This window comes from Echeneis naucrates, chromosome 12 (genome assembly GCF_900963305.1).
Source record: "Echeneis naucrates chromosome 12, fEcheNa1.1, whole genome shotgun sequence".
In the NCBI taxonomy this organism is placed as follows: domain Eukaryota; kingdom Metazoa; phylum Chordata; class Actinopteri; order Carangiformes; family Echeneidae; genus Echeneis; species Echeneis naucrates.
This window is the reverse complement of record NC_042522.1, coordinates 520,782-532,500: the sequence shown is the minus strand read 5'-3', so window position 1 is coordinate 532,500 and position 11,719 is coordinate 520,782. Positions and strand designations below refer to the sequence as shown.

The 11,719-nt window shown below is 41.8% G+C and overlaps 1 protein-coding gene across 7 annotated transcripts in view; it reads left to right on the top strand.

Annotated features, from left to right (window-relative positions):
- dqx1 (DEAQ box RNA-dependent ATPase 1) overlaps nucleotides 1-9,877 on the top strand; it is a 36,688-nt gene extending 26,811 nt beyond the window's left edge. For 5 of the 7 annotated variants that reach the window (XM_029515005.1, XM_029515010.1, XM_029515007.1 and 2 more), the window contains 5 exons: nucleotides 7,267-7,458; nucleotides 7,574-7,735; nucleotides 7,900-8,090; nucleotides 8,233-8,423; nucleotides 9,120-9,877. In XM_029515005.1, coding sequence (XP_029370865.1) covers nucleotides 7,267-7,458; nucleotides 7,574-7,735; nucleotides 7,900-8,090; nucleotides 8,233-8,423; nucleotides 9,120-9,327 — 944 coding nt within the window. In that variant the 3' untranslated portion in view covers nucleotides 9,328-9,877. The remainder of the gene's footprint in view (nucleotides 1-7,266; nucleotides 7,459-7,573; nucleotides 7,736-7,899; nucleotides 8,091-8,232; nucleotides 8,424-9,119) is intronic. The other 2 variants (XM_029515006.1, XM_029515011.1) reach the window with 1 other exon arrangement.
- Nucleotides 9,878-11,719: the final 1,842 nt, after the last annotated feature.

Sequence of the window (11,719 nt, the reverse complement as noted above, 5' to 3'; positions counted from 1 at the left end):
TGAACAGTTGACAGAAGGCATTAGCTATATCAGCTACAGCCACCGCAGCTGTCATCCCATCCATTGAGGCCTTTGGGAAGCACAAGTAAACCTCCATCCAGAGAGTGGAGGGACCTACTAGGACAGTAAGGAACTATCAGCTCTGAGATATGATGGAGCTTGGCCATTAAGAGCTTTATACGTTAACAGGATTTTAAATTCTACTGTGTTTTCCCGGCAGCCAATGAAGAACAGCTAACACAGGAGAGATGTGATCTCTTTTCCTACTTCCTGTTAATATTTGTGTAGCAGCATTCTGAATCAACTGAAGGCCTTTCAGTGATTTGCTTGGACATCCAGATATTAATGAGTTACAGTAGTCCAGCCTAGAAGTTACGAATGCATGGACTATATAGAAAAAACACAAGAAACTTGTGCGACAAAACAATGGACCACACTCAGTGATTACCATCCAAGCAACAAACTTTCGCCCTGCTCTATGTTCCCTACAGATAATATCCAACTAGGCCAGTGAGCGGTGATGCTATCATATCTTTGGGGTCATCAGGTGGGAACCTCCCAGAGTCCCCCCCTAATGCCAGCCTTCACCACTCCTCACACAAAGAACTATCTCAAACAGCACGACTGTAAACTACTCTGACCTTTCACCAACTGCACCAGTGAAAGCGGGGTGGGGATACAGACCCTGGTTCGGGAAGGGGGGAGAAATAGAAGAGGTGGAGATAAAAGTAGGGATGGGATACAGACCCTGGTTCGGGTAAGGAGCATGAAAGTATAGAGCGTGCAGGAGGTGGAGGCAATACAAGCTTCATTAGTAGATTCAGCAACTAAACTCGCCTAAACAGTCCTATATTCAAACAAAATCAACACACCAACACATTCCAACTCACCTGGACTAACCGCATGGTGGCAAAGAGGCTCAAACAGGCCACACCCTCCATTTAAATACACTTCCCCCTCCTGGATTTCTTCCTCTGCTTCTCCCTAGAGTCTGTCTATCTTAAGAGCTCCCCCTGCTGGGCCCGTTGCTACTATTACTTCTTACTGCCTCATCTGACATTTCCCTCACTGTTTTCCTCACCCTCTGTCCGCTTCCTCCTAACTCCTTCAACAAAGCAACAGCAGAGCTTGCGACAAACCCTCTACATCCTACTTCCACTGGACAAATCCTAATCTTCCATCCTCGCTGCATCCTTACGTAGATCTGCATACCTGAGCTTTTTCCTTTCATATGCTTCTTCAACTAAATCCTCCCACGGCACAGTCAGCTCTATGAGATATACTTTCTTTCTACTCCTAGACCACGAAATTATATCAGGCCTTAGCTTTGTGCAGGCTATTTCCTGGGGAGCCACAAGCTTTCCTCCTAAATCTACCTACATCTCCCAGTCACTAGCATCCTCTAAGCTGCCTTGCTTCCTTATTATCTTATTAACTTTCCCTCCTTCCTGCACAAATTGTATTGCAACTCTCTTTGTCTTAGACCCTCTAAAAATTGCCTGACTCCATATATCTTCAATGCCTGCAGCTAAGCTTTTAAAACCCGGTTATGTCGCCACATATATCGGCCTTGTGAGAGACTAACCTTACAACCGGACAAGATGTTCTTTAGAGTTGCAGTACCTGAACACAACGAACATAACGGGTCTCCATTTACCCAGAGTTTTAGGTTCTGGGGAGTTGGCAATACATTATATGTTGCCCCTATCAAAAATCGAATGCTACTTTCCTCCATACTCCACAGCGCTTTTCAACTAAGCTTTTTCTTCTCTACACTTTCCCAGTTCAATCACTGTCCCTGCTTAGCCTGAGCCACTGCACTTGCACCTCTTTATATTTCCTCCTGTCTACGAACCTTTTCCTCTACTTATTGAGATACTTCTAGACTTACTAGGCTTGATTCTCATATGAGCCCACTTTTGTGTTTTTATTAAGTCTCTCAAGTATTCTTTTCATACATGGCACCGTTGTAGTTATCAACGTCATGTCGTCCATATATGCACTAATTGGTGTAAGGCGCATCCCATCCTGCCGCCTCTCTCCACCTACAACCCACCTAGAAGCTCTAATAATTACCTCCATTGCCATTGTGAATGCTAATGGAGAAATCGTACACCCTGCCATAATACCTATTTCTAGCCTCTGCCAACCTGTTGTAAAGCCTGCCGTACTTAAACATAGTCTGATATCCTGGAAATATCTTCTTACTAAATTGACGACTGCTCCAGGCTCTCTAAAATAATCAAACGCCTCCCAAATAAGGCTATGTGGCAATGGCCAAAATGCATTTGCTAAGTCCAAGAATATCACATGCAAATCTCTTTTCTCACTCTTGGCTGCCTGAATTTGATGCCAAATCATGCTAGTGTGCTCCAAATACCCTGTGAAACCTGGTATTCCTGCCTTCTGTACTGAAGTATCTATTAAGCTATTCCTTTCTAAATAACTAGCTAGTCTCCGTGCAACTACACTAAAGAAAATCTTCCCCTCTACATTTAGGAGAGAGATCATACGGAACTGACTCAGCTCTAAAGACTCCTTCTCCTTAGGAATAAGAACACCTCCTGCCCTACACCATGCTCTGGGAATAGACGGTTTCTTCCAAACTATTCTTAATTGCCTCCACAAAAACTTTAGGGTATCAGGTGCGCTTTTATAGACCCGGTAGGGGACTCCATTTGGCCCTGGGGCCGAAGAAGCCTTCGCACGCCTGACTACCTCCTCTACCTCCTTCCACATAGATGGTCTAACATCCATTTCTTGACCTATCTCCCCTAATGGTGGCATGTCAGGTGGAAGTCCTACTACTCTATTCTGCTCAGAATCTGAATATGTATTTCTCAGGTACTCTTCTACTTCTATGTTTGTAGCTTTAAGCTGCCCTCCCTTTTCCTGGTTAAACAATCCTTTAACAAACTTGAATGGGTCCCTGTAAAATGCTGTTCTTACATATTCTTTCTTTTTTCTCTTTTTCCTAAGATGTTCGGCCCTTCTGAGTACAGCTAGGTTACTTCTCAACCCCTCTTGCAACACATTAATTCCCTCTCTCTCTTCCTCTGTAGCTCTTTTCCACTGCTTTCTTAATTGTCTTCTTTGTTTAACTAATTTCTCAATTTCTCTTTGACGTGTAGACTTAGCTACCTGTACTCTTTCAACCCTCTTTCTATCTTGCACCCCAAATCTTTCGACACCATAAGAGTCTCCCATTTTCTCTCATCTATCACTTGCGTCTCCTCCTAGTCTACTCAGAATTATTGACAAGTCCCTGTTGACTGTCTCCCATTCCTTGCTACTGTTTGCCCTCTGCCATCTAACTGTAGCTTTCTGCTCCATATTTCTCTCTCTGACTGGCTTGTTCACCTCAATATCAGCTGCATCCCTTCTTATAACCTCCTCCTCCACCTCTGTGGCTGAGTTGTTGATATCCTTCGAACTGTGGTTTTCTACCTGTCGCTGAATTTCATCTGACTTACTCAATTGACTTCTTAAAAAGTTCTGATCGATGCAGCCACACTGCCCTTCCTTTCCCACACATCTCATTCTTCCTTGATGCACTCTACAGCCTCTAACTAATGTTACTTTTTGCCAACTACAAGGACAAACCTGGAGCATCTTTCCCTCTAATCTACCATTTTTATTCTCTCCAGCCACACTCACTATACCCTTCAAACTATTCTGCCCACTTCTAGTCCTAGAGAATAGGTCTAGTTTTTCTGCATCATCCAGAGAGAGGATGTTTCAGATTTTCCTAATGTTTCTCAGATGGAAGAAAGCTGCCCTACTGACTTGTTTTATGTGAGGGACAAAGGACATGTCCTGGTCAAAAGTTATTCCAAGGTTTCTTACAGTGGAGCTGGAAGCCAAACTCATGCTGTCCAGACTGATTAGATGATTAGATAGCGTTTCTCTAAGGAGTACAATAGCTTCAGTTTTGTCCGAGTTAAGAAGTAAAAGGTTTTGGGTCATCCATACTTTTTTCTCTTCAAGACAGGTCTGACTCAAGACAATTTGATTATCTGACTGACTTCATTTGGCTTCATTGATAAGTGCAGCTGAGTGTCGTCTGCTTGACGGTGAAAGTTGATGCTGTTTCCTCATAATGTTGCCTAGAGGAAGCAGATAGAGCGTAAAGAAGATTGGTCCAAGTACCAAACCCTGTGGGATTCCATAACTGACTACAGTGCATGAGGAGGGGCTGTTGTTAACATGAACAATGTGATAAATAGGATTTGAACCACCTTAGTATAGTTCCTTTAATGCCAATTTAATTTTCCAGTCTCTGTAGCAAAATATTATGATCTCCGGTTTGGATTGCAGCAGTAAGCTCTAAGAGGAGAAGTATGTAGACTGATCCATTGTCTGAAGCCATTATAATATCATTGGAGACTTCAACCAGCACTGTTTCTGTGCTATGATGGAATCTAAATCCAGACTGAAACTCTTCAAGCAAACCGTTCCCATTCAGGCGGTCGTATAATTGGTTCGCTACTGCTTTCTCAATTATTTTAGAAATGAACAGAACATTCTATATGGGTCTATAGTTGGCCAAAACATCTGGATCAAGATTCGGCTTTTTCAGCTGGGGTTTAATAACTGTGGACTTAAGATTCTGAGGTACATAACCCAAAGGTAGGGTCAAATTAATCAGATATTGAATGAATCGCTCAATTAAGTAAAAAATCTCTTTAAAGAGGCTAGTTGGTACTGGGTCTAATAGAACGGTTGATGATCTGGATGATGAAACTACAGAAGCTAGCTTTGAAAGATTTAGAGGTGAGAATGATTCCAGATGTACAAGAGTCGTTGCAGTTGATTCAGGAGTTGCTGTATTCAGTAGATTATTGATTATTGTCTAATGTAGGTAAGAGCTGATTAATTCTTTCTCTAATTGTGAGAACTTTATCTGTAAAAATGTCCATAAAATCATCACTGCTGAGAGCTGAGGGGATCACTGGTTCAACTGAGCTATGACTCTCTGTCAGCCTGACTACAGTGCTCAAGAGAAACCTGGGGTTGTTCTTGTTTTCATCTATTAGTACTGAGTAATATGAACTTCTGGCACTGCGGAGAGCTCTTTAATACATTTTTAAGCTATCTTTCCAGGCTCGATGAGACTCTTCCGAGTTACTGGAACACCAACATCTTTCTAATTTCCTTGATGTCTGTTTTAAGGCACAAATTTGGGAAATATGCCAAGGAGCCAGCCTCCTCTGTTTGATTACTTTCTTTTTGAGAGGGGCCGCATCAAGAGTTGAACACAGTGTTGAACACAGTGTAATCACATAGTGTAATCACAAGGTCATCAACCTGTGTATGGGAGAAATCCTCATTTGAATTTAGATATGGCATTGTTGGAAATTATGACCAAATGTTCTCTTTAAATTTAGCCACAGCATCTTCAGATAAACATTTTCTATAGCTGAATTTATTTCTCAATGCTGTGCAGGCAATTAAAGTAAACTCAAATGTAATAAGGTAATGGTCGGTCAAAAGAGAGTTTTAAGGAAAGATTGTTAACTTGTCAATTTCAATGCCATATGTTAGAACAAGGAACAAGGTCAGGGATATGATTGTAGCGGTGAGTGGGTTAATTCACATGCTGGGAAAAGTCAATTGAGTCTAGTAGGGAAAGAAACCCAGAACTGAGGCTGTCGCTTACTACATCTACGTGTATATTGAAATCTCCCAGTATAATGATTTTATCTGTACTGAGTACTAACTCTAATATAAGCTCAGAAAACTCTGATTGGAATTCTGAGTACAGACCAGGTGGATGGTATACTGTAACTAACAGAACTGGTTTTTCACCTTTCCAGTTTGAGTGGGAAAGACTAAGAGTGAGTCTTTCAAAAGACATACAGCTAGATTTTGGTCTCTAGTTGATTAATAAGCTTGATTGAAATATCACAGCCACCCTCCCTCCTCGACCTGTGGTACGAGGGATATGAAAATTAACATGGGGGGGTGTGGCTTCATTAAGACAAGCATACTCATCCTGCTACAACCAGGTTTTTGCTATACAAAATAAATCTATAAGATGATCAGAGATCATTACTATTACGGATTTTGATGATAGTGATCAAATATTCAACAGTCCACATTTAATTGCAGTGTTATTTGAAATCAAATTTGTGGCTGTTTTGATTTCAGTTAAGTTTTTGTTTTTAGTTCCTCTTCTGTTTAATTTGGGTTTCATAACTTTTCTAAATTTAGGTGGTTGGGGGAGAGACACATTTTCTATAGAGCTAAACATAGACAGAGACTATATTCTATTCTCGGCAGGTGACCGCTCTGACTGAGGCGCAGATGAGCGTGTTAAACTGCCTCCTGGTCTCAACTCTGGTATGAGGGTTTTGGCTTTCTAATAAAATCGGCCATATTCCTAGATATGAGAGCGGCCCCATCCACGGTGGAATGGACACCATCGCTCCTAATCAGACCAGGTCTCCCCTAGAAAGACTTCCAGATATCTATGTAGCCCACATTGTTTTCGGGACACCACCTCGACAGCCAGTGGTTAAAACGATGACATGCGGCTGTAGATGTCATCACTGGTCCGATTGGGGAGGGGGCCAGAGAAAACTACAGTATCCGACATCATTTTGACAAATTTACACACTGATTCCACATTAATTTTTGTGACTTCCAACTGCCGAAGTCGGGTGTCTTTACTGCCGACGTGAATGACAATATTACCATATTTCCATTTATCCTTAGCCAGCAGTTTCAGATAAGACTGGATGTCGCCTGCTCTGGCCCCCGGGATACACTTAACTATGGCTGCTGGTGTTGCTAACTTCGCGTTCCTCAGAATAGAATCGCCAATCACTAGTCGGCTTTTCAGCGGGTGTGTTGGTGAGTGGGGAGAACCTGTTGGAAATGTTATAGCCTATGACTATGCCTCTCGGACAGTCACCCAGCTGCCCTGACTAGATCCCGGCTGCTCGAGAGCCACTGGGGGGGAGGAAATGAAGAAGTTAGAGGAAGAATAAGAAGAAAAAAAAATTTAAGTGTGCACAGAATCAATGAAGCTCCAGTGACTCAGTGCAGGGCCCGAGGCACTAATAAGAAATGTGAGAAAGAACAACAGTGACTCTGAGGTGTTCCCAGAGTCAATTGACCTCTGTTGTTATTGGTATGTGCAGGGTCCTGATGCATTAATGACTGACATAAAGAGTTATAATGGCGCATGCATATGTCCAGACAGAAATAATGGGGCCAAGGTAGAATGGCACATCATGGTCTTTTCTTGGGTTTTTTTGACAGCCCCAGAGGCTCTAATGCAGGCCCTGGAAGATCTGGACTACTTGGCAGCTCTGGATGATGATGGTAACCTTTCAGAGGTTGGGATCATCATGTCAGAACTGCCACTGGAACCCCCGCTGGCTAAAGCCCTGATTGCTGCCTGCGAATACGACTGTGTGGATGAACTGCTCACTATCGCTGCTATGCTCACAGGTGACACATGGCTGTAGGCAACTGACCTGAAAACTAAATGTGGACAGGCAGAGAGTTTTTGTTTTTTTGTTGTTTTTTTTTTTAATTAACTGTAAAGGTTTAATGTATTTCACAGTTCCTCAGTTAATATGTGATGTGATGTCTGCATCAGCTCCATCCTGCTTCATGACTGTGGAGCCCAGCAGGGAGGACACTGCTCTCTCTTACTGGAGACGGCTGCTTCACACAGAGGGAGACCACATGACCATGATCAACATCTATAAGGCCTTCACTGAGCGTATGTACTCTTAGCCATGCTCTTAGAGATAGACAAAAATGTGTTTTAACATAAGCACAATTTGCATTGATTAGGTAGATTTGGTTTGGAAAGTATTATCATTATTATTATTATTATTATTAACAGTTGACAGTTAAATTAAGTGGTGTTTCTGGTGATTGCAGATAATCAGGATGAGGCGTGGTGCATCGCAAACTTCCTCAGTCATGCATCCTTACAATTAGCTACAGTGATCAGGGCAGAGTTGTTGCATGTGATGCAGCGAATAGAGCTGCCCATCTCTCCTCCTGCTTTTGGTTGCCTGGACAACTGCTCAAATATCAAGCGGGCTCTCATCTCAGGCTTCTTCCTCAAAGTAGACAACATTTCTCTTACATTTCATTAGTTGTCTGTTTTATTTGTAAAATTTAATTCTCTTCATGCCCTGACATTTTTCTACCAAGTTGATGACTACTTTTGTTTCTTTTTTATGTGGTCCCTGTACTTTGTTTCCTTAGGTAGCTCATGATGTTGATGGCTCAGGTAACTACCTCTTGCTGACTCACCGCCATGTGTCCCACCTGCATCCCTTCTCTTCATACTTGTGTCGCCAGCCACGTTCCAACCCCCCCAGCTGGGTCCTCTACCATGAATTTACCATTTCCCGTGATAACTGCATCCGCATCGTTTCTGAAGTGCTCCCACAGATGTGAGTTCAGGTTTGAGACTGGATCTGGGAAAGTAAAATGCTGATTAGAAAAAGTTCAGATCCTCATCATATATTGTGCTCAGTCTGTAAAACAGGACTAATGGTTTTAGAGCTTCACAGGTGTTTACAGGTTTACTTTTGTTGGATAAGCTGTTCTCTATTTTGACTGTTAATGCTAGGGTGGCAATGTGGAAGCTATAGTCTTGATCTTTGTTTTTTACAAAAGACACTATTCACCTCACAAAGAAATAAAGCAGGAGGACTCTACAAACTGTTAGGAGCTAAATGAGAGAGAAACAGATCACAAGAAGGTGAGAGAGAGTGATATCACATCACCTGATCTCTAAAATGCTCTAATTTGGAGACCAGTGCTAAGTCTGCTCAGGACTCCAACCTTCAGAGTAACATATCAACGAGTTGCTCATATAGACTAGTAGCTAAGATAGGTGTCCCTTTGACAACAAAAAGCTTTCTTCCAGATTACAGGAGGCAGAAGCAGTTCCCATGCAGTCTGTAAATCCAAGTTAAGGTCTTTTTCTGACCACGAGTGTTGGAGAAAGGTTTAAAATAAAATGGCGTATGAAAGTAGATGAAAGCAGTGTCCTGTTGAACACACAAAGGGATCCAGGACTATATCTTCCTCAAATAGCAATAGTCCATTGACCTTCTGAGTCATGTCCCTTGTCTCTGCTGCAGGCTAGTGGAGCTGGCTCCCCAGTACTACTTGGGAAATCTTCCAACAAGTGACGGGAAGGAAATGTTATTGGAGCTGAAGCAGAGTCTGCAACAACAGGCTTACGAATGGCAGACCAGATCGGATGAGTGCAACAGGACTAAGAGAGATACTGAGATGATGGGAGAGACTCACAATCAGTCCAGCACTGAGCTCTGTGTTGTTCAATGAGATAACACCACACACAGCTGTCACTTATTAGTTCCATCTTTGCACCATTACTGTCTGATAAGACTGAAAACACTAATGTACAGTAAAATGTGTTTCAGTGGATTTAAAATATTTCAAACCTTAATTTTCTCCATCTCCTTTAAATGTTGATATTTAGATGTTTTTTTAAATTGAAAGAAGTTTTCTGCGGTTCTACAGAAATATACTGATAACGTTGTTTAACCTGGAAACAATGAAGGAATCAAAATAATTTGTCAATACTCAATAAGAGGCAATACATGCTCCTTTCCTTCACTTGTGTTATTGTATAATCTTAGACCTTTATCCAGATGCTGTTCTCAGCAATGGATGGCTTCTCAGGGTTGTGATGTATTGCAGAATTTCTATTTTCAGCTTTTCTTAACTTTGGATAATGTTTCTTCCCTGTTTTTCTTTGAGTGCCGCTAAGGATGAACCTGTGTGAAGAGGTTAGCTGATCCTGTGTGAAAGGTTGGATATGTTCATTCAGATGTGGCTTTAAATAAAAGTCTGGTTTTTCATGTTTGTTGGATGTCAGCCATATTTTTACCTGATTCCTTCCTACTCACCATCTGTAACAATGACACTGTTAAAGACAGTGCACAATTTCTCAGTTTTGCTCTTGTCCAGACCGCTCGCTTGTTGTTAGGCAGAGGACGATGTTACAATGCTAAACTTATGTCAAATCTATTGAATGATATCATGAAACTGAAAATCCAGAGTTAACCCAGAAGTTACCTTGCTAAGCTGAAATACAGTGCCACCAAATTGGTTTACTTTTTGTCGGGGCACATTCGCATGGTAATTTACACTGAATGCTTACCTGCCCTGGAGCAGGTTAAGTTTTGGATAAGAACCCTCCGGTAGGTATATGAGACTACCCACTGACCAATCAGTTTTCCTGGAAAATTATCTGCCCGAGTCCATTGATGTGGGTACTAGAATTGTAAGAAGAGCTCTGAGAAGAGAGAGGACATTCTGGGAAAAAGTCAACCCGTTTCATTTTCCATCCAGGGTACTGTACAAGAGATACAGATGTTGTGCAGCCACATTTTGGGAACAACAGCTCACTGACAGGTGCTGACAGTGACCCAGGCTGGATGTGTTGCACTGCGGTTCTTGTGATTCAACGTGTGCAAAACCAGGGTAAAAATCAAGATGACGTTTGGGGTCATCAAGGCCTATTTCACCTGCCACTGTGGGCTGTGGATGGCAAAATATATTCTGCATGCATTGTGCTCCACAAGTGACTATCCAGAAGAAGAGAACCCTTCTGTCAACTTTGAATCTGATGTACCATTGATTACCCTTCAGGGAGGGCAGTAAGAGATGCCATCACTGACTGAACATTTTTTAGTTAAGTACAAAAATAGTTTTTTGTCTTTTTTTTATTTCACTTTTTCCATTTTTTTTCCTCCTGTTCATGTAGAAAATTATACATTTTAGTTTCATAGTTTGCAATCCCTGAGAAAATAAATGTTTTTCTCATGCTGTACTTTTTCCACCTAGTTTTATTTTTTATTTTTATTTTTATATATCTGGTGTCTGTCTCCTTTTCCCCCCAATATACAATCAGCAGCAACAGATTGTATATAAATGTATATGATAGAATGAATTTACTGTTACCTGTCTACAGAACAGCATTTTTGTGAGGCCGGGTCACAGGGTCACTGTTAATGTCTCACAATCCAATGTGCAAAAAATATATCTTACTTACTTTCACACTAAATGGATAGTTGTGTTTTGTCAACCCAGTGTTTTAACACTGGCTCACTGAAGCAAACCATGTACAAATGTGGTGCTTTGTGAACTCCCACCTTCTCCATGGTGCAATTGGTCAGATACAGCAAACCATGCACTTTTATGTGAACGTGTACTGATCTTAATGGGGAAAACCCTGGGTTCAATTAGAAAGTTGAAAACTGGCTTTGTGACACAGCTGAACCGGAATGTTGATGTCTGGGTAAGTGAAGCCAGATATTGAAAGGAGATCCTAGGCAAACATGCATTTCTTTGGATGGTGGGAGGAAACCTGGACTGGCACGGGGAGGCCCCAGTCCCAGGAACTGAACCCGCGACCTTCTCATTGTGGGGCAACAGCGCTACTATGCCACTGTGCCTCTGGGGTGATACATCTGGTTGTAAAAAGAAGTCAGATTCTCTTGACGTCTATGTGAAAATGTCACTATTTCTCACTTGATTTATTAGCTCAGTAGAGGTCAACTAGAATCAGGTCAAAGGATAAGCAATGTGACTAATGTATGAATAGTAAATATTTATTCTTTTTTTCATGTGTCAGCAGCTGGCGGTTACTAAACACTCGCTGTTTTTACTAACCATGTTTTCCCGAAGTCTCTGTCTCTCCCAGCTCCTC